This window comes from Rhinopithecus roxellana, chromosome 18 (assembly GCF_007565055.1).
Source record: "Rhinopithecus roxellana isolate Shanxi Qingling chromosome 18, ASM756505v1, whole genome shotgun sequence".
In the NCBI taxonomy this organism is placed as follows: domain Eukaryota; kingdom Metazoa; phylum Chordata; class Mammalia; order Primates; family Cercopithecidae; genus Rhinopithecus; species Rhinopithecus roxellana.
Genome location: NC_044566.1, coordinates 43,912,832 through 43,940,226, shown reverse-complemented (window position 1 = coordinate 43,940,226; position 27,395 = coordinate 43,912,832). Strand labels below are relative to the sequence as shown.

At 39.3% G+C, this 27,395-nt stretch overlaps 1 protein-coding gene across 3 annotated transcripts in view; it reads left to right on the top strand.

The window, feature by feature from the left end:
- CYSLTR2 (cysteinyl leukotriene receptor 2) overlaps nt 1-27,395 on the top strand; it is a 51,172-nt gene that overhangs the window by 10,169 nt on the left and 13,608 nt on the right. Inside the window, exons 2-3 of one of the 3 annotated variants that reach the window (XM_030922331.1) lie at nt 23,166-23,232; nt 25,389-25,460. The exons of 1 other annotated variant lie outside the window; for it this stretch is intronic. In XM_030922331.1, the coding sequence (XP_030778191.1) occupies nt 25,426-25,460 (35 nt within the window). In that variant the 5' untranslated portion in view covers nt 23,166-23,232; nt 25,389-25,425. The remainder of the gene's footprint in view (nt 1-23,165; nt 23,233-25,388; nt 25,461-27,395) is intronic. One more of the 3 variants, XM_030922333.1, reaches the window with a different exon arrangement.

Below are 27,395 nucleotides of genomic sequence, written 5' to 3'. Positions count from 1 at the left end.
TTTACTACATGTGAACTGCATTCACATATTCCCAGCCAAGGTAACAGTCCCATGGCCTTAACCCCAGCAAACTTAACCCATAGTTCATTGGCCCATCATGTATAAACACAAGCCCTTTACCTGAGAAACAGCCCAGGAAGCCCACATCTGGCTATCACTGCAAGTTCTTATAGCCTAGGCCACTGAGAGACTTGCAAATGCTGCTAATGTGGATTACAGCCAGAGAAACCACATGAAGACTATACTAAAATGTCTACCTAGAACCAAGGTCTACTTACCTCACTGAGCTGATACTCCAGGATATGTTTATATGAATAAGGTTTGTCCTGTGAAACCTACTCCATAAAATTGAAAGAGACAACTTTTCCACCAGATGTGTAGAAATCAACATAGGAACACATCAAATATTTAAAAGCATGGCAACATGACACCTCATAAGGAAAATAATAATTCTAGTAACAGACCCAAATCACAAGGAAATATATGAAATCCAAATAAAGGAATTCAAAATAATAATCTAAAGGTGACTCAGTGAGATACAAGAGAATACAGATAGACAATTCAATGAAATCAGGAAAATGATTCATAATTGAATGAGAAGTTCAACAAAAAAGATAGTTATCATAAAAAAGAACCAAAAAGAAATCCTAGCCATGAAGAATTCAATGAATGAAATAAAAATACAATAGAGAGCTTCAACAACAGACTGGCCAAGAAGAAAAAATTTCTAAACACGAAGACAGGTCTTTTGAAATAACACAGGCAGACAAAAAAGAAAAAAAAGAAGGCATAAAAGAGAATGAAAAAGGCTTACAGGATATATGGGACACCATTCAGGAAAGAAATGCTCATATTATGGGTGTTTTAGAAGGCAAGGAGAAGAGAAAAGGGTGGGAAAACATATTTAATAAAATAATGGCAGAGAACTTCCCAAGTCTTGAGAGAGAGATGGGCATTCAGGTCCAGGAAGCTAAAAGAATTCCAAATAGATTCAACCCAAAAAGATTCTCCCCAAGTCACATTATACTTAAACTGTAAAAAGTCAAAGAAAAAATTTTAAAAGCAGCAAGAGAAAAGCATCAAGTCACATATAAGGGAATCTTCATTGGCCTAAGGGTGGATTTCTCAGCAGAAACCTTAGGGGCCAAGAGAGACTTGGGATGATAAATTCAACATACAAAAAGACAAAAAACCTGTCCGTGAAGAGTATTATACCAAGCAAAGCTATCCTTCAGAAATGAAGAAGTAATAAAATCTTTCCCAGACAAGCAAAACTTAAGACAATGTATCACCAGTAGACCAGCCTTAAAAGAAATGCTCAAGGGAGTCATATCTGGAAGTGAAAAGATGATAAATATTTTCATGAAAACATGCGAAACTATAAAACTTACTAGTAGAGCTGATACACAAAGGAGAGTCAGAAAGGAATCAAGACTTATCACCACAGAAAACCATTCAATTTCAAGGATAAACAATAAGAGAAGAAGTAACGAACAAAAGATACACAAAACAACCAGAAAAGAATCAATAAAATGATAGAATTCCTCACCTCCCAAGAAATAATAATCTTGAATGTAAGTGGATTAAATTCCCCATATAAAAGATAGAGACTAGCCTAACAGATTTAAAAAACACAAGACCCAACTATATGCTGCCTATAAGAAAATCACCTAAACTGTAAAGACATACATAGACTGAAAGTGAAGAGACGAAAAAAGATATTCCATGCAAATGGAAATCAAAAGTGAGGAGCTATGCTTATATCAGACAAAACAGACTTCAGGTTAAGCTGTAAAAAGAGACACAGAAGGACATTATATAATAATAAACCATTGTCTTCCACAATGGTTGAACTAATATACAATCCCACCAATAGTGTGAAAGCATTCCTATTTCTCCACATCCTCTCCAGCATCTGTTGTTTCCTGACTATTTAACGATCGGCATTCTAACTGGCATGAGATGGTATCTCATTGTGGTTTTGATTTGCATTTCTCTAATGACTGGTGATGATGAGCTTTTCTTCATATGTTTGTTGGCCAATAAATGTCTTCTTCTGAGAAGTTTCTGTTCATATCCTTTGCCCACTTTTTGATGGGGTTGTTTTTTTTTTTTTTTTTTTTTCTTGTAAATTTGTTTAAGTTCCTTGTAGATTCTGGATATTAGCCCTTTGTCAGATGAATAAATTGCAAAAATTTTCTCCCATTCTGTAGGTTGCCTGCTCACTCTGATGATAGTTTCTTTTTCTGTGCAGAAGTTCTTTAGTTTAATTAGATCCCATTTGTCAATTTTGGATTTTGTTGCCATTGCTTTTGGTGTTTTAGTCATGAAGTCTCTGCCCATGCCTATGTTCTGAATGGTATTGCCTAGGTTTTCTTCTAGGGTTTTTATGGTTTTAGGTCTGATGTTTAAGTTTTTAATCTATCTTGAGTTAATTTTTGTGTAAGGTGTAAGGAAGGGGTTCAGTTTCAGTTTTCTGCATATGGCTAGCCATTTTTCCCAATACCATTTATTAAATAGGAAATCCTTTCCCCATTGATTGTTTTTGTCAGGTTTGTCAAAGATCAGATGGTGGTAGATGTGTGGTGTTATTTCTGAGGCCTATGTTCTGTTCCATTGGTCTATACATCTGTCTTGGTACCAGTACCGTGCTCTTTTGCTTACTGTAGCCTTGTAGTATAGTTTGAAGTCAGGTAGTGTGATGTCTCCAGCTTCGTTCTTTTTGTTTAGGATTCTCTTGGCTACATGGGCTCTTTTATGGCTCCATCTGAAATTTAAAGTAGTTTTTTCTAATTATTTGAAGAAAGTCAATGGGACTTGATGGAATAGCATTGAATGTATAAATTACTTTAGGCAGAATGGTCATTTTCATGATATTGATTCTTCCTATCCATGAGCATGGAATGTTCTTCCATTTGTTTGTGTCCTTTCTTATTTCCTTGAGCAGTGGTTTGTAGTTCTTCTTGAGAAGGTCCTTCACATCCCTTGTAAGTTGTATTCCTAGGTATCTTATTCTCTTTGTAGCAATTGTGAATGGGAGTTCACTCATGATTTAGCTCTTTGTCTATTATTTGGGTATAGGAATGCTTGTGACTTTTGCACATTGATTTGTTTCCTAAGACTTTGCTGAAGTTGCTTATCAGCTTAAGGAGTTTTTGGCTGAGATTATGGGGTTTTGTAAATATACAATCATGTCATCTGCAAACAGAAACAATTTGATTTCTTCTCTTCCTATTTGAATACACTTTATTTCCTTCCCTTGCCTGATTGCCCTGGTCAGAACTTCAGATATTATGTTGAATAGGAATGGTGAGAGAGGGCATCCTTGTCTTGTGTGTATTTTCAAAGGGAATGCTTCCAGCTTTTGCCTGTTCAGTATGGTATTGGCTGTGAGTCTGTCATAAATAACTCTTATTATTTTGAGATATGTTCCTTCAACATCTAGTTTATTGAGTGTTTTTAGCATGAAAGGATGTTGAATTTTATCAAAGGACTTTTCCACATCTATTGAGATATTCATGTGGTTTTTGTCATTGGTTCTGTTTATGTGATGAATTATGTTTATTGATTTGCATCAATTGAACCAGGCTTGTATTCCAGGGGTGAAGCCAACTTGGTCGTGGTAGATAAGCTTTTTAATGTGCTGCTGAAGTTGGTTTCCCAGTGTTTTATTGAGGATTTTCACATCGATGTTCATCAGGGATATCGGCCTGAAATTTTCTTATTTTGTTGTGTCTCTGCCAGGTTTTAGTATCAAGATGTTGCTGGACTCATAAAATGAGTTAGGGAGGAGTCCCTCTTTTTCTATCCTTTGAAATAGTTTCAGAAGGAATGGTACCAGCTCCTCTTTGTACCTCTGGTAGAATTCGGCTGTGAATCCATCTAGTCCTGGGCTTTTTTTTTTTTTATTGGTAGGCTATTAATTATACTGCCTCAATTTCAGAACTTGTTATTCATCTATTCAAGGATTCCACTTCTTCCTGGTTTAGTCTTGGAAGGGTGTATGTGTCCAGGAATTTATCCATTTCTTCTAGATTTTCTAGTTTATTTGCATAGAGGTTTTTATAATATTCTCTGATTGTAGTTTGTATTTCTGTGGGATGAGTGGTGACATCCTCTTTATCATTTTTTATTGTGTCTATTTGATTCTTCTCTTTTTTCTTCTTTATTTGTTTGCCTAGCAATCAATCTATTTTGTTAATCTTTTCACAAAAAACAGTTTTTTAATTCATTGATTTTTTGAAGGGTTTTTCATGTCTCTTTCAATTCTGCTCTGATCTTAGTTATTTATTGTCTTCTGCTAGCTTTTGAATTTGTTTGCTCTTGCTTCTCTAGTTTTTATAAATGTGATGTTAGGATTTCGATTTTAGGTCTTTCCTGCTTTCTCCTGTGGGCATTTAGTGCTATAAATTTCCTTCTAAACACTGCTTTAGCTGTGTCCCAGAGGTTCTGGTACATTGTGTCTTTGTTCTCATTGGTTTCAAAGAATTTATTTATTTCTGCCTTAATTTCATTATTTACCCAATAGTCATTCAGGAGCAGGTTGTTCAGTTTCCATGTAGTTGTGTGGTTTTGAGTGAGGTTTTTTTTTTGTTTGTTTGTTTGTTTGGACAGAGTCTTGCTCTGTCACTCAGGCTGGAGTGCAGTGGCACAACTGCGGCTCACCGCAAGCTCTGTCTCCTGGGTTCATGCCATTCTCCTGCCTCAGCCTCCCAAGTAGTTGGGACTACAGGTGCCTGCCACCACACCTGGCTAATTTTTTGTGTTTTTAGTACAGGTGGGGTTTCACTGTGTTAGCCAGGATGGTCTCGATCTTCTGACCTTGTGATCTGCCCACCTCAGCCTCCCAAAGTGCTGGGATTACAGGTGTGAGCCACCGCACCCGGCCTTGAGTGAGTTTCTTAATCCTGAGTTCTAGTTAGATTGCCCTGTGGTCTGAGAGACAATTTGTTACGTTTTCTGTTCTTTTGCATTTGCTGAGGAGTGTTTTACTTCCAATTATGTGGTCAATTTTAGAATAAGTGCAATGTGGTGCTGAGAAGAATGTCTATTCTGTTGATTTGGGGTGGAGAGTTCTGTAGATGTCTATTAGGTCCACTTGGTCCAGAACCATATTGAGTTCAAGTCCTGAATATCCTTGTTAATTTTCCGTCTCATTGATCTGTCAAATATTGACAGTGGGGTGTTAAAGTGTCCCACTATTATTGTGTGGGAATCTAAGTCTCTTTGTAGGCCTCTAAGAACTTGCTTTATGAATCCGGGTGCTCCTGTATTGGGTGCATATATATTTAGGATAGTTAGCTATTCTTGTTGCATTGATCGCTTTATCATTATGTGATTCCCTTCTTTCCTTTTTTGATCTTTGTTAGTTTAAAGTCTGTTTTATCAGACACTAGGATTGCAACCCCTGCTTTTTTTTTTTTTTTTTTTTTTTTTTTTTTTTTTTTTTTTGCTTTCCATTTGCTTGGTAAATATTCCTTAATCCCTTTATTTTGAGCCTATGTGTGTCTTTGCATGTGGAATTGGTTACCTGAATACAGTACACCAATGAGTCTTGACTCTTTATCCAATTTGCTAGCCTTTGTTTTTTAATTGGGCATTTAGCCCATTTACATTTAAGGTTAATATTGTTATGTGTGAATTTGATCCTATTATTATGATGCCAGCTGGTTATTTTGCACATTAGTTGATGCAGTTTCTTTACAGTGTCGATGGTCTTTACATTTTGGTATGTTTTTGCAGTGGCTGGTGCTGGTTTTTCTTTTCCATACTTAGTGCTTCCTTTGGAGCTCTTGTAAGGCAGGCCTGGTGGTGACAAAATCCCTCACCATTTACTTGTCTGTAAAGGATTTTATTTCTCCTTCACTTATGAAGCTTAGTTTGGCTGGCTATGAAATTCTGGGTTGAACATTCTTTTCTTTAAGAATGTTGAATATTGGCCCCCACTCTCTTCTGGCTTGTAGAGATTCTGCAGAGAGATCCGCTGTTAGTCTGATGGGTTTCCCTTTGTGGGTAACCCGACCCTTCTCGCTAACTGCCCTTAACATTTTTTCCTTTATTTCAACCTTGGTGAATCTGACGATTATGTGTCTTGGGGTTGCCCTTATTGAGGAGTATCTTAGTGGTGTTCTCTGTATTTCCTGAATTTGAATGTTGGCCTGTCTTGCTAGGTTAGGGAAGTTCTCTTGGATAATATCTGGAAGTGTGTTTTCCAACTTATATCTATTCTCCCTGTCACTTTCAGGTACACCAATCAGATGTAGGTTTGGTCTTTTCGTATAGTCCCATATTTGGAGGCTTTGTTTGTTCCTTTTCATTTTCTTTTCTTTAATCTTGTCTTCATGCTTTATTTCATTAAGTTGATCTTCAATCTCTGATATCCTTTCTTCCATTTGATCGATTTGACTATTGATACTTGTATATGCTTCATAAAGTTCTCATGCTGTATTCTTCAACTCCATCAGGTTATTTATGTTCTTCTCTAAACTGGTTATTCTAGTTAGCAGTCCCTGTAACCTTTCATCAAGGTTCTTAGCTTCCTTGCATTGGGCTAGAACATGATCCTTTAGCTAGGAGGAGTTTATTATTACCCACCTTCTGAAGCCTACTTCTGTCAATTTGTCAAACCCATTCACTATCCAGTTTTGTTCCCTTGTTGGTGAGGAGCTGTGATCCTTTGGAGGGAAGAGTCATTCTGGTTTTTGGAATTTTTGACATTTTTGCACTGGTTTTTCCTTATCTTCATGGATTTATGTACCTTTGATCTTTGATGCTGATAACCTTTGGATGGGATTTTTGTGTGGGTGTCCTTTTTGTTGATGTTGATGTTATTACTTTCTGTTTGTTAGTTTTCCTTCTAACAGTCAGGCCCTGCTTCTGCATGTCTGCTGGAGTTTGCTGGAGGTTGACTCCAGACCTGTTTGCCTGGATATCACCAGCAGAGGCTGCAGAACAGCAAAGATTGCTGCCTGCTCCTTCCTCTGGAAGCCTTGTCTCAGAGGGGCACCTGCCAGATGCCAGCCGGAGCTCTCCTGTATGAGGTGTCTGTTGACCCCTGCTGGGAGGTGTCTCCCCGTCAGGAAGCATGGGGTTCAGGGACCCACAGGGTTCAGGGGCCCACATGAGGAGGCAGTCTGTCCCTTAGCAGAGCTCGAGTGCTGTCTTGAAAGATCCACTGCTCTCTTCAGAGCTGGCATTCAGGAATGTTTAAGTCTGTTGAAGCTGTGCCCACAGCCACCCCTTCCACCAGGTGCTCTGTCCCAGGGAGATGGAAGCTTTATCTATGAGTCCCTGACTGGGGCTTCTGCCTTTCTTTCAGAGACGCCCTGCCCAGTGATGAGGAATCTAGAGAAACAGTCTGGCTGCAGCAACTTTGCTGTGCTGCGGTGGGCTCTGCCCAGTTCGAACTTCCTGGCAGCTTTGTTTACACTGTGAGGGGAAAACCACCTACCCAAGCCTCAGTAATGGCAGATACCCTTCCCCCACCAAGCTCAGGCATTTCAGGTCGACTTCAGACTGCTGCTGTGCTGGCAGCAAGAACTCAAGCCAGTGGATCTTAGCTTTCTGGGCTCTGTGGGGGTGGCATCTGCTGAGAAAGACCACTTGGCTCCCTGGCTTCAGCCCCCTTTCCAGAGGAGTGAATGGTTCTGTCTCACTGGTTTTCCAGGCGCCACCAAGGTACAGAAAAAAACTCCTGCAGCTAGCCCAGTGTCTGCCCAAACAGCAGCCAAGTTTTGTGCTTGAAACCCAGGGCCCTGGTGGTATAGGCACCGGAGGGATTCTCCTGGTCTGCAGGTTGCAAAAACCATGGAAAAAGCATAGTATCTGGGCTAGATAGCATCATCCCCCATGGCACAGTCCCTCAAGGCTTCCCTTGGCTAGGGGAGGGAGTTCCCCAACCCCTTGCACTTCCCAGGTGAGGTGATGCCCCACTCTGCTTCTGCTTGCCCTCCATGGGCTGCGCCCACTGTCTAACCAGTCCCAGTGAGATGAGCTGGGTACCTCAGTTGGAAATGCAGAAGTCACCCACTTTTTGCATTGGTCTCACTGGGACCTGCAGACCAGAGCTCACCCTATTCAGCCATCTTGCCAGTCACCCTATCCTCATTTTATAGATAAGCTTCCCTCAAAGAAGTTAAGTAATTTGTCTATCCAAGGTTACCTAGTTAGAAAAGGCCGACCAGAACCCAGGCCTCTGTGCTCTTTCTGCCATCTGTTCCCTTATTGTACAGCTCCTCTTTGTTGGTGCTGATTCTCATATATGAGAATACAGATATGATTGGGATCAAGTAGTAGAAAGTCTTATATTTGTGGTTGAGGGATTTCCATTTGGTCTGATAGGCAATTACACTCTCTGAGTGAAATGAAAGTTGCATTTTAATTGGTAACATCTAGCAATGGTACACGGATTTTACTAGTTAAATCTCTACAAACAGATGATGCTATGGTTTCTGGGCATCAGCTAACAAAGTCTGAGGTTAGGATGGTGATATTGTACGTATAGAGTAGGGATAAAGTATAAGAAATATGATATAAAAACAGTGGAGATAACTCAGCCAATTGATTGTGAAGTATAAAAGAGAGAAGAATTAAAGAAAACATCCCAATAGTGGTTACCAACTGAGTGAGATCAGTTTGAGGAGACAGATAAATTCAGATAGAGTTTGAGGTAGAGGCAGAATCTCCAAATAAGACTATCCTGTAGGCAACTAAAAATGTTGGAACTACAGCTCAAGTTAGAATTTAGGAAAAGCCATTTGAGTTCTCCTAGTCCCAGATTTTTTTCTTTACTTGTAAAATAGAGATAAAAATGCCAATTTAGCTTGTCTCAAGGATAGCCAGTGGAGCAAATGAGATATCTGAAAAGAAAATTCTTTGCAAACTATAAAACAAAAATACGGGCTGTCAAAAGGCATATCTGGGAGGCAGAGGCAAAGAAACAGTACAAAGTTTCCATGGTGGGTAAATCCTTTGAGGGAATACAGACAGAGGTGAGCTGAGGACGAAGATGGGGCTCCAGTGGGTGTCCACAATAGGGTAAAGATGAAATGACCAGAGGTCAGAAGGGCGAGCAGTCAGAAAATGGAAAACCATGAGGCCTCAGGGCTACAGAAGTCAGATGAGTGGAGGTTTCAAAGATGTGAGAATTGAAGTCTACAGAGTGACTGAAAAAGGAGTTTGAGAAAAGACCAGTAGAACTGGCTGCTGAGCAGGAACAAATGATCTTAATCTTAGTCATGTAAAATTCTGAGGAGGGGCTCCTCTGAGGTGGAGGGCATGGGGCAGGGAAGGCATATTGCTGTAGATTAGGAAGAAGATAATCACAAAGAAACAACACCAGAGTCCTCTGGTTCAGGGTGTCTAGGTGCAAAACAACAAGAAGAAATGGTACAGAATTTCAGTTGGTCACAGAGTTTGGTAGGAGGAATCACTAGCATTTGGTGCTCAGAGAGCAAAAGTTACACAGCTACAGAGTAGGAAGGTTGAGAGTCAAGCCTGGTCTCCTGGATTTCTGGTAGACTGTACATTCTACCATACTATGGCTCAGGTGTATGATGTTCAGAGAGGAGGAGAGATGAACAGAGGAAGAAACTGAAGTTACATGAGAAAGATGCACCGCGAGTAAGAGTCACGGTGACCCAGGGAGAAGAAGTACACATCCTCCCTCCCTGACTGAAAGTCTTCGTCCAGCAACAAACCTTTTGCAGTAACTGTAGAACTCAAAGGCATCCTCTCTCCTTCCTGAGGTCACTGTCTCAACTGCTGCTTTTTGTTTTTTTTTAATTAGCTTCCTGCCTTCAGCTTTCTACGCAACCCCTCTGATCACTGATAACTTTCCTGTTACTGAATCACCTGGTACTTTTTTTTTTTTTGAGACAGGGTCTCACTCCGTCACCCAGGCTGGAGGGCAGTGGTGCAATCTCGGCTCACTGCTGCAACCTCTGCCTTCAGGGTTCAAGTCATTCTTGTGCCTCAGCCTCCTGAGTATGTGGGATTTATAGGCAAGCACCACCACATTTCTCCATACCAAGGAATTGGGGTTTCATCCTGAGGGCAGTGAGAGCCTCTGAAATTTGGAGAGCAAATCTGTGTTCTAGAGAGGTGACACTGGCAGCAGATGAGGACAGTTTGGTAGAGGCAAGCCCAAGTACAGAGAGGGTAATTTTTGTAGTTTTAGTAGAGTTGAGGTTTTGCCATGTTGGCAAGGCTTGTCTTGAACTCCTGGCCTCAAGTGATCTGCCCACCTCGGCCTCCCAGAGTGCTGGGATTACAGGCATGAGTCACCACACTGGGACCACCTGTTACTTTTTATTCCCATTGAACACTCACTTCTTCTTAAAGGAGTCTTTTTCTCAGCCTTCTTGGCATTGTGTTCTTGACTCTCCTTGTATCATTTGGCCAGTCTTTCTCAATCATCGTTCCAGCCTCTTCTCTCTGCCTGTCCCTTAATTGTTGGTGTTCCCCAAGGTTCTATCCTCCTTTGTTCTCACACCCCTCTGTGTGAGCCTCTCCACTCCTCTGGCTTCAGTTACCATCAAGTGCTGACAGCCTTACATTTATCAGGTTCAGGTTCACCTAGTTCCTCCTCCCCAGCTATATAGCAACAGGACAGCTCCATTTGCCTATTTCTTGAATGCCTCAAATCCAAAATGCCCCAAATTAAACTCCCCATTTCTTTAGCCCAATCAGCATTTTCTCCATAGGTTCCTTTTATTCATGAAAGGCACCACTTCCTTCCCCTAATACCTGAGATGAACCTTGACTTCCCTTTTCCCTGACCTTCTATATTTAGTCCACCCACAGTCTGGTCAGTTCTCACTCCTTTATAGCTCTCAGTCCCATCCAGGTCTGTGCAGCCTCTCTGTCCTGCACAATCACAAGAGCACCCCTACTCACCTCTCTGTACTCGGGCTTGCCTCCCAAACTGTCCTCATCTGCTGCCAGTGTCACCTTTCTGAAATGCAGGTCTGCTCTCCAGCTTTCAGAGGCTCTCACTGCCCTCAGGATGAAACCCCAATTCCTTGGTATGGAAAAAGGCCCTCTGGAACCACTCTCTGCCCACCCATCCTCCTTGAATGCTTCACCTAGTCTCTACTATATTACTTACACTTCCCCAACTTGCCATGTGCTCTCAACTTGGGGCTTTGGACATCGTTTTCCACTGCCCAAAGTCCCTGTCCCTCTCTCCTTAGTCAATTCGTCTCCCTCAGAACCTTAAAAAATCTCCCCCCCATTCCCCAAGGCTGGTGTGGTCCCTCCCCTTCATTCTCATAGCACTCTCGAGGTTTCTATCTGTGGGCCCTTCTTCCTCACAGAGCTTTGTCCTGTTGACTTGTTTGACCCAGACATCACCCCGGAGGTTCCTTTTGGTCCGAGATCATGTTTTCTTCACTGTCATATACACAGGGCTGAATAATATGTGGCTCAGAGAAGCAGGACAGTGTTTTGATTGAGCAGACAACTGGATTCAAGCCACATCCTACACTAACTTGCAAGGGAATTTGGGCACACAAGTTATTCCATGCCTGTGCACTTTGGTCTTCTCATCTATAAAATGACCAAATCAGAGTACTTAGAGCTGTTATCAAGTAAGAGTAGCAAGGATTGTTTGAGGACTAATTGCGTTAGTAACATAAGGAGCATGGCAGAGTGCCCGGCACAGAGTAACAGAGTACAACTCGCTGTTGCTGCCCCTTGTTGGATGAAGGAGCATCTGTGGCTTGAGGTGGGGTGGGCTGATAAAGGAAATGCCTTTCCCCAGAGCCCTTGGGCAGGTTTGACAAAGACAGATAGCTTGAAGTGAGGAGCCTTAAGGGTAGCAATCAGAAAGTCAAGAACCTTGATGCCAGTTTACCAGAAGGGTTTCCAATGTGGGAGTTACAGATGGCAGAGACAGTGGGCAAACAGTATACTCAGAAGGTCACTGAGTAGCAACTAGGGAGGCTTCCGCATGGCAGGTCTACCAGTTTTCCCCTTCTGTCTCAGGGCTGCTCTTCACAGAAACCTATCATTATTTCCTTGTTAAGATGATGCAAAGTGTACCAACCTCTGTTCTCCAGGTTATTTGCACTGTAGCAATTTGCCACAAGGTCAGGGCAGCTCGTTGTCTAATTGTACACTGCTTGTGGCTATTCTGGGTTTGTTTGTGTCAATGCGTCTTCAGACTCCACGGGCAGGACACAGATTCAAATTTCTGCTCATAGTCAGTGTTGACGGAGAGTGGTTAGTGGGGGAGGAGTCTGTGCCAATATCTAATGATCCCATAAGAATGTATCAAAAGATACATTTTTCTAAGTATAAATAAAAATAACATCTGTGAGATCCGGAACAGTTGCAGCTTTGCTATCACTGTGACAACATTCTAAGCATCGACGTAAGCTATTCACCCTCATCAGACTTTAACTGGTCACGCAGCATGTTTGGTTTTCTTCCTAACTCAAATATGGAATCTCCATCTGCTGCTGCTGCTCCCTGTCTCTTCTTTGTTGTTTAATTACCAGCAAAGCTGCAGGAGATGAAGTCTTAATTCTGTCTTTGTTCTGAATCCCCTTTCAGTACAGTAAGCTGTGCATATGCTCACTCCTCTCCCATTAAGGCCGTGGAAATTATGCTGCCAAATTATTTCCCCGTTTCCCTTGAATTTACCTCTTCATATATTTCTCAGTTTCCTGTCACATACTTCATTGGTCTGGCTAATTTTTACAGTCACATCTAGCAGACAATTTTCTTTTCTTTTCTTTCTTTTTTCTTTTTTTTTTCTTCAGTCTAGTGAAATGTTGCAGTGTGGTGTAGTCAAATGTATTTTATATTGGCAGGAAAGTACAATCAAAATAGTTTAAAGGTTTCTCAAGAGAAAGTGTTGAGCTAAAAGGAATTTTGAATGTGGGCTGGCCCTGCTTTTTGCTGGTAGCCTTTAGCTACATGAGGTTTCTAGGAAGGATGTTTGTGTATTTTTTTTTTTTTTTCCTTTAGCTTTCTGGGGAATAAGATGCTCTTAATATCAACGCCTCTGGCTTCTGTGATTATACTCTCCCTACAACTGCGGCCGTTTGACAACCATCTATCACTCTTATTTCCCATTCCCATCCAGCCTACTGTGGGGCCTAGAACCAACCCCAACCTCAAGCAGAGGAACTGAAACAATTCTAGAACTCAGTGTTGCCCTTGGTGTTGCTCTGATCTTGATCTTGTGCCTCAATTCTAACATTAAACTTCTCTTTGTTCCTGAGATGTTGTTCCCAGTTCATTAGGGGAAATGGACCCTTGTTTTGGCATTCTTGGTCTGAGTCTCTGCGCTCAAGTCTTTGTCTAACTCAGAACTCAGGACTCAGGGTCCACCTGCACTAGCTATGCCTCCTCCTAAGTCTGAAGTTCTCTTCTTGCACTGTGGCCTGGTAGTAAGGGCCTTGCTGCTTACAAACGGACTTCCCCAGTGAGGTCTGCCTTCCTCCCCAGTTGCTTAAGAAGTCCTTATTGCTGGGGTCTGTTTTTGGTCTACCTGCTCCCCTCAAATCCTTGGTAGATGACCAATTACTGTTGTTTTCGGTGACCTCTTGTCTGTGGTCATGCCTACTGGATTTCACGCCCTGCCTTTGACAAGGAACTTACCCCAGCATCTGTATCTTACAGTGTCCCTGAGGGCCTGCTATATTCCAGCAAGGGAGAAGTCCAGGGCTTGGTCCGGCCTCTCTCAAGCTGCCCTTTTCGCTGCAATTCACAGCCCTTTTGATCTGGAGATAGAACAAGTGGTGGTCTTCATGATCAAAGAGTTAAATCAAAGCTTTCAAATCTATTTCTACTTTTTCAGTCCCTTCTCTAACTTCTTAAACTGTAAGCTTTCCCTACGATTCTAACAGAATCTTGGCTCTAAAGTCAGGTTCTTTAAGACTAAAGTAGGTTCTGTATGGCTATGTGGATGGACAAGAATGTCCTTTTCAATAAAAGGCCATTTGTAATGAAATCTTTATGTAAAAGCTCCTCTGACTGATTCCATATCAGTCTTAGTTCTCATGCCTTGTCTCCTTGTCCCCTAGACTCTGTGTGTTAACTCTGGTTCTAGTGCCCTGCCCATCCAGAGCTGACACATAATTATGACATTAATCCAGCTCCACATTTTCTTTATTGACCTGGCTTGTGCAAGCTGCCTGTACCACCTCTAGTATTCCAACGGAGTACCTTCTGATTGTGCATTTAGTCCTGCTGTCCTGGCCCTGCCAACTGACAGAAAGTATAATTCACTGTAAGATTGAGTTAAGACATTATCTCCAAGCTTCTAGTTTTGTTGTGTTCACTTTCCTGAGTCAGGCTCACAGAGTTCCAGCCTCTATGTGACTATTTCCCTGACTTATATCTGCCACCCTGACCTGTCTCCTGAGTTCTAAAGTATGTGGTCCCCATTCCAGCTAATGGCCTCACCATTCACCTTACAATCTAAGCTAGGAACCTCAGACTTGCTGTTGAGATACATCAAAACGAGAGAGCCATTATCCATGTAATCAGAACTAAGGCCCCAGCAGTCAACCCAGAAATGGGATTGGATGCTTAGCTCTGCACATGAGAAATTGCATTATATCAGTTCTCAAGAAATCAACTTATACCCATAGAACTCATAGGGAACTACACCCACAGAACTAATAGGGAACTAATTTTTTTTAACTTTTACTGTAGATTCAGGGGTACATGTGCAGGTTTGTTATATAGGTATATTCGTGTCACAGGGATTTCTTGTATGGATTATTTTGTCACTCAAGTACTAAGCTTAGTACCCAATAACTATTTTTTCTGATTCTCTCCCTTCTCCCCCATCCAGATCTCAAGGAGATCTCAGTGTCTGTTGTTCTTCTCTTTGTGTCCATCTGTTCTCATAATTTAGCTCCCACTTGTAAGTTAGAACTTGTGGTATTTGGTTTTCTCTTCCTACGTAAGTTTGCTAAGGATGATGGCCTCCAGCTCCATCCATGTTCCTGCAAAGGACATGATCTCGTTCTTTTTGATGGTTGTATAGTATTCCATGGTGTATATGTACCACATTTTCTTTATCCAGTCTACCATTGATGGGCATGTAGGTTGATTCCATGTCTTTGCTATTGTGAATAGTGCTGCAATGAACATATGCATGCATGTGTCTTTATGATAGAATGATTTATATTCCTTTAGGTATATACCCAGTAGTGGAATTGCTGGGTCAAATGGTAGTTCTGTTTTTAGCTCTTTGAAGAATCCTCAGACAACTTTCCACAATGTCTGAACTGATTTACACTCCCACAAATAGTGTATAAGCATTTTCTTTTATCTGCAACCTCACCAGCATCTGTTTTTCTTTAACTTTTTGATAATAGCCATTCTGACTGGTGTGAAATGTTATCTCATTGTGTTTTTGATTTGCATTTATCTAATGATCAGTGATATTGAGCTTTTTTCATATGCTTATTGGCCACATGAATAATATGTCTTCTTTTTAAAAGTTTCTGTTCATGTCCTTTGTCTACTTTTAATGGAGTTTTCTTTCTTATAGGTTGGCTTAAGTTCTTTATAAATGCTGGATATTAGACCTTTGTCAGATGGATAGTTTGCAAAAATTTTCTCCTATTCTATAGGTGGTCTGTTACTCTGCTGATAGTTTCTTTTGCTCTGCAGAAGCTTTTAAGTTTAATTACATCCCATTTATCAATTTTTGCTTTTGTTTTGGCATCTTCATCATGAAATCTTTGCCAGACAGGAAACTAATTTTTAACCCAGAATTCTGTTTCGTAAATTTAGAATGGGGATTATAATGGGGCATCCAACTTTCCTTTTATTGCATTCTTCCAGTTCACAATCCATAGTCACTTTTTTAAAAAATTTATTTTACAGACAGAGAGTCTCACCCTGTCATCCAGACTGGAGTACAGTGGCATGATCATAACTCACTGCAACCTCAAATTCCTGGGCTCAAGCAATCCTCTTGCCTCAGCCTCCTGAGTAGCCAGGATGACAGGTGCACACCACCATGCCTGGCTAATTTTTTAAAATTACTTTTTGTAAAGATGGGGGGGGGGGGGCTCCCACTATATTGACCAGGCTGATCTTGAACTCTGGACCTCAAGTGATCCTCCCACCTTGGCCTCCCAAAATGTTGGGATGACAGGTCCATAGTCCCTCTTCCAGAGAAACTTCGCTGAGCAGATGAGTTATCAGAGGGTTCCATGGAAGAAACAGGCTTTGAGTAAAGGAGTGGAGTAATCTTGAGAGATTCTCATTATGAGCATGTCAGAATAATCGGAGTAATCTGTGTTTCTATAGAGAGATGGCATCAACTCTCATGTTCACATAAGGTATAAAAAGTAAACTCCTCTTGATGTCTTTCTAGCAAGCATCAAGAGGAGTTTACTTTTTATACCTTATGTGCATGTGAGAGTTTACGTCATCAATTCATCCTTGGTAGCTAATGAGATGACAGATGTTAAAGTTAGATCATCCCTACATTCATTCACAAAGGTGGAACAATGAGGAAGCACTTAGTGCCAAGTACCCTGAGAAGCACACACTGTCTCTCTACCTCTCATATAATACAACAACTCTAAGAAATAGATCTTATATATCCTTGTTGTGGTTGAGTTATGTACTCCCAAACAATATGTCCAAGTCCTAACCTCAGGTACCTGTGAAAGTGGCCTTATTTGGAAATAAGGTCTTTGCAGATGTAATGTTAAGATGAAGTCATACTGAATATGGTGGACCCTAAGCCCAATATGACTGGTGTCCTTATAAGAAAAGGAAAAGACACAGAAACGCAGAGAAAAGACGACGTGAAGAGACACAAGGAAAATGCCAATAATGACAGAGTCAAGAGATTGGAGTCACATGTCTGTAAGGCAAGAAATGCCAAGGATTGCTGGTAACCACCCGAAACTAGAAGAGACAAGGATGGATTCTTCCCAAGAGCCTTCGAAGGAAGCACAGCCCTGCTGTATTAGTCCACTGTCACACTGCTATAAAGAAGTACCTGAGACTGGGTAATTTCTAAAGAAAAGAGGTTTTAATGGGCTCATGGTTCCATAGGCTGTACAAGAAGCATGGCGGCTTCTGCTTCTGGGGAGGCCTGGGGGAACTTTAACTCGTGGCGTAAGGTGAAGCAGGAGCAGTTGTCTTACATGGCAGAAGCAGGAGGAAGAGAGAAGGGGGAGGTGCTATACACTTTTAAACATTCATGAGAACTCACGAGAACTCACTCACTATCACGAGAACAGCACCGAGGGGATGGTGCTAAACCAATCATGTGAAATTGTTCCCATGATCCAATCACCTCCCACCAGGCCCCACCTCCAACACTGGAGATTACAATTGAACATAAGATCTGGGTGAACACAGATCCAAACCATATCCCCTGCTGACACCTTGATTACAGACTTCTGGCCTCCAGAATTGTGTGAGAGAAAATAGATTTCTGTTGTTTTAAGCTACCCTGTTTGTGATATATTGTTAAGATAGCCCTAGGAAACTAGTACAACCTCCATTTTCCAAATGAAGTAAAGTATGCTCAGAAATGCTGATTTACCCCATTGCAATTTCTTAGAACTCCCTGACTGCAAACTCTTGAACCCCATGCTCCTTTACTCCCTTGCTGGTTGATCTAGCCTATTAGGTGATGGTTCCCTTTCTCTTCTGTTAACATCATATTCTAGATAAATGACAACATCTTCAAGATAAATTACATAACAACATCAGTATTCTCCCAAGTCTGATTGTGCAGAACATTAGTTCTATGAGATGTTAGACTGTGTTAGCATGCAAAATAAGTTTTCAAGGTTAAAAAAAGGAGACAGCAAAATTCTGTGTAAATCAGACTTTTTTTGTTTGTTTGTTTTCTGTAGGACCTCATAGAAACTTCAAAATGTACTGTGAATCTCCAAGAGGGGCATATTAGAGCTTGCCATGTTTCTCAGGCTAATTTGACCAAGAAAGTCTTTTCTTTACAGAGCATCTCATGGATTCGTGTTTAGTGGAAGATACTGTGGGAAGTGCTAACTTGAAGGATTAATAACTCTTTTCTTTTTTTTTTTTTGACCTCATTTGTATGCCAACCATGTTTTTTGAGTATTATCTTCACATAGATGTCTAAAGAAGAATTGAAAAATATTCTTTGCTGCATCAGAAATATGTTGACAAATCACCTTTTGGGATACGTTAAATTAACTACTGCTTTATCATACCTCCTTTGTTCTTTAGATCATTATATGGATTCTCAGGGTCAAGGTCTTCTAGTCAAAGGCCATGAGGGACATGGCTGTCGTTAACAAAATTGGGTTCATGGACTTCTTGTATCTAGAGAAAATGCACACCATTGGAAACTGCAGTGTCTCAGGAAAGGTTGTTAGTCAGGAATTATATATACTATAAGATTTGTGCTCATGTTAGGTAATTTGAGGATAATATTCCAGGAAGTAGGACTTTGCAGAAGCAAATGTGGTTTTTAGTTCTTCTAACAGTCTCTGAAAACAGGGACCCAAATTATCATACCCAAGCAATGAAAATATGTCCCCCCAAATTTGTGTGTTCTTTTCTAGATGTCCAATAGGCTTTCCTCCCACAGTCGTGGGCTGCTCCATTGTATTTATACATGTGCAGCAAGAAGTGGTTAGCACAAATTTCTCTTTAGCTAGCTAAGAAGAGATTTAAGGCTACATGATAATCCATGACAACTCTGCCTTACAAATTTAAATTTAAACCTAGGCTTCCAGAGAAGAAGTAGTATAATTTATGACTTTTTTTCAGGCTCAGAGACAAGTTTTAGGTGATACTGTCCAACTGTAGTTGTCGTTGCTTGTATAGTGTCATTTTTAAGTGTCAACTTGACTGGATTAAGGAATATCTGAATAACTTGTAAAGCATGACTTCTGCATATGTCTGTGAGGGTGTTTCCAGAGGAGATTATTGTGTAAATCAGTGGACTGTGTGGGGAACCTCTGCTCTCAATCGGTGGGCACTGTCTAATTGGCTTGGGGCCAGAATAGAGCAAAAAATAAGAGAAAGGGATTTGCTCTCTTGCTGCTGGAGCTGGGACATTCTTCTCCTTCTGCCCTTGGACATTAGAACTCCAGGCTCTCTGGCCTTAGGACTCCAGGACTTTCACCAGTGGGTCCCCGGGTTCTCAGGCCTTCAAACTCAGCCTGAGAATTACACCTGGTTCTGAGGCCAACTGAGGTACGCTGTTAGCATTCCAGGGTCTCTAGCTTGCAGATTGCCTGTTGTGGGACTTCTCAGCCTCCATAATTGTGTAAGCCAATTCCCCTAATAAATCTCCTCTCATCTATCTATCTATCTATCTATCTATCTATCTATCTACTTATTATGTATCTACCAATTATCATCTGTCAATCATCTATCAATCATCTATTATCTATCGATTATCATCTATCAATTACCCATCATCTATCCAATATCTTCATCTATCTATCATCTATCAGTTATTTATAATCTATCATCTATCTATCAATCATCTATTATCTATCGATATCTATCAATTATCTATCATCTATCTCTCATCTATAATTCTATAGTATCCTATTGGTTCTGTCTGTCTGAAGAACGCTGACCAAAACACATAGTATGCAACACAAGAATGCAGCCCTCTGTCTGAAGAGTTATCTCAAGTAGACTATGCTTGAGTTTTTGGGAGATTTCTTTGCATTCTTTTTAGGGAAACAACATCCACTGGAGGGGTGGTAGTTTTAAACAACTGAAATTCTCTAACAATTTTCCTGAATACACAGGAAAGTTAGTGTGTGGCAGGTGACCGTAAGCCTTATGTCCACATAAGAAGGACTGTCCTGGTGAAGCAGAAACTGTATTAATATTGGCAATTTAAAAATCATTAATTACAACAGAAATTCGCTGTTTTCTTTATTTGGTCGTGGTCGGGGGAGTGTCACTAGAGATGGGAAAATTCCTTCAGTGAAGTCAAACAAGTCCTGCTAAGCAGGCTGGAGTGTCTCTGAAGTAACTGTTTTTAGCCAGGATAGGCTCAATCTTTGTTCTCACTCCTCAAGGATTAGAGTTTGTTGATAGGCTTGTAAGGACCTCAGCAGATGTATTTTTCTGGAGTGCAGTGGTGCAATCATGGCTCACTGTAGCCTCGACTGCCTGAGTTCAAGCAATCCTCCTGCCTCAGCTTCCCAAGTATCTGAGACTTCGTCTATTTTATAGGTGTTCTTGTAGTGTCAGAAGACCTCTTCTTCTTCTTCTTTTTTTTTTTTTTTTTGGTTATACTTGAAGTTATGGGATACATGTGCAGAATGTGCAGGTTTGTTACATAGGTATGCAAGGGCCATGGTGGTTTGCTGCACCCGACAAACCGTCATCTACATTAGGTATTTCTTGTAATGCTATCTGTCCTCTAGCTGCCCACCTGCCAATAGGCCCTGTTATGTGATATTCCCCTCCCTGTGTCCATGTGTTCTCATTGTTCAACTCCCACTTGTAAGTGAGAACTTATGGTATTTACTTTTCTGTTCCTGTGTCAGTTTGCTGAGAATGATGGTTTCCAGCTTCATCCATGTCCCTACAAAGGACATGAACTCGTCCTTTCTTATGGCTGCATAGTATTCCATGGTGTATATGTGTCACATTTTCTTTATCCAGTCTATCATTGATGGACATTTGGGTTGGGTCCAAGTCTTTGCTATTTTGAGTAGTGCTGCAATAAACATACTTGTGAATGTGTCTTTATAGTGCAATGATTTATAATCCCTTGGGTATATACCCAGTGATGGGATTGCTGGGTCAAAAGGTATTTCTGGTTCTAAATACTTGAGGAATCACCACACTGCCTTCCATAATGGCTGAACTAATTTACATTCCCACCAACAGTGTAAAAGCATTCCTATTTCTCCACGTCCTCTCCAGCATCTGTTGTTTCCTGACTTTTTAATGATTGCCATTCTAACTGGCTTGAGATGGTACCTCACTGTGGTTTTGATTTACATTTTTCTAATGACCAGTGATGATGAGCTTTTCTTCATATGTTTGTTGGCCACATAAATGTTTTCTTTTGAGAAGTGTCTGTTCGTATCCTTTGCCCACTTTTGATGGGGTTGTTTGCTTATTCTCATAAATTTGTTTAAGTTCCTTGTAGATTCTGGATATTAGCCCTTTGTCTGATGGATAAATTGCAAAAATTTTCTCCCATTCTGTAGGTTGCCTGTTCACGCTGATGATAGTTTCTTTTGCTGTGCAGAAGCTCTTTAGTTTAATTAGATCCCATTTGTCAATTTTGGCTTTTGTTGCCATTGCTTTTGTGTTTCAGTCATGAAGTCGTTGTCCATGCCTATGTCCTGAATGGTATTGACTAGGTTTTCTTCTAGGGTTTTTACTATTTTACATTTTATGTTTAAGTCTTTAATCTATCTTGAGTTAATTTTTGCATAATGTGTAAGGAAGGAGTCCAGGTTCAGTTTTCTGTATATGCCTAGCCAGTTTCCCCAGCACCATTTATTAAATAGGGAATCCTTTCCCCATTTATTGTTTTTGTCAGGTTGTCAAAGATCAGATGGTTGCAGATGTGTGGTGTTATTTCTGCAGCCTTGGTTCTGTTCCATTGGTCTATATATCTGTTTTGGTACCAGGACCACACTGTTTTGGTTACTGTAGCCTTGTAGTATAGTTTGAAGTCAGGTAGCATGATGCCTCCAGCTTTGTTCTTTTTGCTTAGGATTGTCTTGGCTATACAGCCTCTTTTTTGGTTCCATATGAAATTTAAAGTAGTTTTTTTTTCTAATTCTGTGAAGAAACTCAATGGTAGCTAGATGGGGATAGCATTGAATATATAAATTACTTTAGGCAGTATGGCCATTTTCATGATATTGATTCTTCCTATCCATGAACACTGAATGTTTTTCCATTTGTTTGTGTCCTCTCTTATTTCCTTGAGCAGTGGTTTGTAGTTCTCCTTGAAGAGGTCCTTCACATCCCTTGTAAGTTGTATTCCTAGGTATTTTATTCTCTTTGTAGCAATTGTGAATGGGAGTTCACTCATAATTTAGCTCTCTTGTTGTCTATTATTGGTGTATAGGAATGCTTGTAATTTTTGCACATTGATTTTGTATCCTGAGACTTTGCTGAAGTTGTTTGCTGAAGGAGGTTTTGGGCTGAGATTATGGGGTTTTGTAAATATACAATCATGTCATCTGCAAACAGAGACAATTTGACTTCCTCTCTTCCTATTCAAATATGCTTTATTTCTTTCTCTTGCCTGATTGCCCTGGCCAGAACTTCCAATGCTATGTTGAATAGGAGTGGTGAGAGAGGGCATCCTTGTCTTGTGTGTATTTTCAAAGGGAATGCTTCCAGCTTTTGCCTATTCAGTATGATATTGGCTGTGGGTTTGTCATAAATAGCTCTTATTATTTTGAAATTGTGTTTCATCAATATCTAGTTTATTGAGAGTTTTTAGCATAAAGGGGTGTTGAATTATATCAAAGGCCTTTTCTGCATCTATTGAGATAATCATGTGGTTTTTGTCATTGGTTCTGTTTCTGTGGTGGATTACGTTTATTGATTTGTGTATGTTGAACCAGCCTTGCATCCCAGGGATGAAGCCAACTGGATTGTAGTGTATAAGCTTTTTGATGTGCTCCTGGATTCAGTTTGCCAGTATTTTATTGAGGATTTTTACACTGATGCTCATCAGGGAAACTGACCTGAAAATTTCTTGTTTTCTTTTGTTATGTCTCTGTCAGGTTTTGGCATCAGGTTGATGCTGGCCTCATAAAATGAATTAGAGAGGAGTCCCTCTTTTTCTATTGTTTGGAATTGGTTCAGAAGGAATGGTACCAGCTCCTCTTTGTACCTCTGGTAGAATTCAGCTGTGAATCCATCTGCTCCTGGGCTTTTTTTTTTTTTTTTGGTTGGTAGGTTATAAATTACTGCTTCAATTTCAGAACTTGTTATTGGAGACCTCTTCTTTTTCAATGCATTTTGAATTCAAGACTAATCCCAAATCAAATGCCAATATCAGTGTATAAGTGTTCTTTTTTCTTTTGTCAGCTTGCAGGTCTGAATGAGGGCAATTTACTTTGCCATCTGAACTTATTTAAGTCTAGCTTTACCTAGACTTGCTATCACAAAGTCAGTGACAGCATATCCTACTGGTCAATTTTTACTTTTTGTTCGTTTGTTTGTTTTTTCAGTCTGAACCAACAACAAGCAAAGTTAAATTATGGATATCCAAGGGAGTCTATAGAAGGTCCATGCAAGGTATGGAGAGTTCCTCAACAGAGATAATAAATCATCAGCTTCTTTTTCTACAGATGAAGGAGAGAGGGTCACTGGGTTTAGAGTGTTACAGTGATGAACGGTGATATTTGAAGGGAAACCAACAATTTCCTCAGAGATTAAGTGACTAGCTGAAAAATCTTGAGTTATATCTATCAATAAAACAGGGAAATTATTAGGTTTAGTGTAGACCCTAGAACTAGTTTGACTAAGTCACTCCAGCTTCCACAAGCTTTGCTGCAGCTGCTAAAACTCTTAGACAAGACAACTATGCTGTGACTACTGGAGCTAATGAAAGACTGAAATAAATAATAGATTTTTGATGAGTCCCATGTCATTGAGTCAAAGCCCCTAGTGTTTTTTCAGACTTCTCATGACAAAAAAGTAAAGTGGGGTTGCTAATTGAGAATCTTGGGAAAAGATATTTTGTTACACAGTTATTACAGTAATCTTTGTGCTTAAACAGCATTCTTTTTTTAACTCAAAAAAAGGGTACAATCCTTAAAAGATATTTATATTAGCATATTTTACTTAAATATAATTAACTTAGAAAAAATAAAAATATTTTTATCAGCTTTTTATTAGTAAGTTTGATAAATAAAAGAGCTCTCATAATAATTTTAAATTAATTTAAATTCAAAGGATATTTGAAAATCTGATTATTCCCATTGTCTTTCCTTTCATAGAATGACAAAACAAATCTTGTGTTACCTAATGGCCATTACAGTAAAACCGAAGATAGTTTAGGCACAAAGGACATTATTAATAGCCTGATTATTCTGAATTTGGGGACTGAATTTTGGAAGGAATCAAGAATAGTTGTTCTGGGAGACAAGATATAAGTCATAACTATCTAGGGTCCATAAATAATTACAGAAGACATTGTAAAAACACATAGCAATTAACAATAGTCATTAGAAACAACGTTTTATTAAAGCAAGGAGTCTTTTTAAAAATGATTTAGAAGTGTCAAAAAACACTGAAAGTTAACAGAATATTTTATTAACAAAAAGAAATATTTACTAATATCGGCATAGCATAACTTAAGTTTTGTATATTAAAAAAACTCCAATTCTAATTTTATCCTTTTTGTACATCATTCATGTAACATTCTACAGTAGAGAATTTATTAATATACCTTTACATGTATACATTTAGGCATACATAGATATGTAAATATACAAATAGATAATACATTTTAAATTTTACATTTTAACTATAGTTTTAAAATTAAATCTATTAGATAAAATAATATGTATGTCAAAATAAAATTTACCCTCTGAATAAATGGTTTCAACTTTCCTAATAAACAGAAAATCAGCAGGATATTTATTATCCGGTATACATTTTGTGTTTCTCTGCATTAAGCATTTACATTAATTATCATCTTTAACCAAAGTAATCAACCTTCCTTTTCTTTAGGCACAAAAGAAAAAGGAGAGAAAACATAACTTACTTAGTTTTTTTTGGTCTACTAGCATTTATTGCATACAATTTAAACAATTTCAATATGTAAATATATGATATTCAAAGGAATTTGCATATTTTGTTAATCTATTGTCATTTTAAGAAATAAACATAATTGTATTTAATGACCAGCGTTTTTATGTTTCTTATTTAGAAATTGTCTAGGCATCTAAAGGATTATTATCAATTAACCACTTGTCTAAGTCCTTAAAGTTTGTTAAGGATCAGCAAATTGCAATTTTAGTTAACAAATGAAATCTTATGATTTGTAGCATTGTAAGAATTTTATAAAAATTATAAAGGCATTTATTATTATCATTCACTTTTGTTTAATACAATTTTATATATATTAAACTAAAATTCTAAATTTAGACAAGTTATAGAAATAGTGGAATCTTGTTGAACTCATACAACCAGTGTAGAAAATTCAGTTTAATAAAAAAAAATTTAACTCTGGCCTTGTAGAAACCAGAATGTTGGACTGACACTAGTTTTTGTATTAAAGTAATTTTTTGAAGACTCTGAATCATGCCAAACATGTAATCTTTTAACTTATATATAATGCCTTTTCTTCTTTTCTCATAATTATAATAAAGGCTACTATGTAAATATACTGTTAGTGTCCACAGAAAGAAATGCAGTTTAATAACATTTTTTCCCTTTTTTTTCAGACATTTTGCCTATTTATCTGAACTAGATGTCCCTTGAATGTGCACACAAAAAGTGAATGGCTCATTGATAAGGTAAAGATTAATTTCTGAAGAGAGAGGAAAAGAGAAAGAGAGGAGGGGAAATAGAGGGAAAAAAAGAAAGAAAAGGGAACTTGCTGCAGATGAATATGAAATCAACACCAAAAAAAAAAAGGCTAATTATGTTCCCTCTGAAAAGAGAGGGAGGAAGGTTTATATGTAAAAGAATAGATTTTGAAATAAAAAAAGAGTAACATTAAAATTGGTTTAAGCTCTTGGCGATTTTGTCAATTAACCAGCACTTATTAATTCCTAAAGTATGGAAATAAAAGAAGGGGCTGTCACCAACTTTGAACAAAAGAATCACTGTTAGTCAAACAGAACAATCTTCTCTTGAAGATTTCTTCACTTTTCTAAAGTGCCTCTAAAGTAAACCATCATGTTTATATTAAAAGTTCCTCAGCGTGGCCATTGCAATTCCAGATTGTCCTTGGTGAAACTGTGCCCGCTGTAGAGATAAACATGCATGTTTGTGTTACAGTGCAGAAATCTGAAAGAAACAGGTATCTGGAAGAAGTGCAGTTTTAGATTGAGTGGAGCCCATCAGAGGTGAACTTGTCTGACTTTGATTCTCCGATCTTGAGTCTCCAGAATTTGGGCAAAGGTCAATTGCCTACAATGAGGGCTGAGAAACGGAAAAAAAGTAGTTCTCAAGCTCACAAAGATAAGACAGAGGAAGTCCTTACAAGTTTTGAAATGGTGACCTGACACAAAGTTTATCCAAAGGCCAAAGTTTGTCCAAAGCATATGAGTCCTGAATTCTCAGTCCCTGGAGCCAGAGGACAGACTTATGGGGGCTTGGCTTATCCTTGCCTTATGGACTTTTCCTTGTATAAACGAACAACACTCAGGACAATAGACAAATCATAGAACAGATGTTAGAGGCTAGAAAACAATATTTCCGACTGACTAGATTTGCAACAAGTTTTACAGAATAGAAAGACTCTGAGGATCTATTCCTAGGAAAACAAAATAAACACATTGCTGACAGTTCTCAACAAAATATCAGAGCCTAGCCATGAACAGGGTCCCACATGTATGCATCATTACTGAGTCAAGGGTACTTGCTTAAGGCAGCAAGGACTTCAGAAGAATCTCATGACACTCCATTTTTGTCAGTCCTTCAGAGCCCAAGACCACCAAAAACACTCCTGTAATGGAACAAGTTGGCTTTATTACTAATAGCAACAGGCTTTTGAAAGCCTTCTCTCATCTTCCTGAGGAATCACCTCTTCAGGTGTACAGAGACAGTGTGGGTAGGTTGTCAGGAAATGGAGAGGAAGGAGAGCTTCCCTAAGTGAAAACCTAAGTGTTTTCCTAAACACAAGCACCACTGAGCAGTCTATAGATGGAATTTTGCAATCAAAATTGCAGGGTATTCTGTTCAAGCCACACCTTTTTTTCCTCCATTTTGAGATAATTAAAAATTCCCATGCAGATGTAAAAAAAAATAGAAAAATCTCTTGTATCCTTTCCTCCAATGGTAACATCTTGCAAGACTATGATATATCAGAACTCGGCGTGTGTGTGTGTGTGTGTGTGTGTGTGTGTGTGTGTGTGTGTGTGTGTCAGAGTCTTACTCCATCAACCAGGTCGGAGTGCAACTGTGTGATCACAGTTCACTTAGCCTTGATATCCTGGACTCAAGTGATCCTCTCATCTCAGCCTCCTGAGGAGCTGGGACTGCAGGCATGCACCACCACACCTAGCTAATCTTTTCATTTTCTTTCCTTTCTTTTCCTTTCTTCTCTCTTTCTTTCTTTTCTCTTTTTCTTTCTATTCTTTCTTTCCTGCGTCTTCTTTCTTTCTTTCTTTATTTCTTTTCTTCGTTTTTTTCTTTTTTCTTTCTTTCTTGCTTTTCTTCTTTTCTTGTTCTCTTCTTTTTTCTCTTTTCTTCTTTCTTTCTTTCTTTCTTTTCTTGTCTTTCTT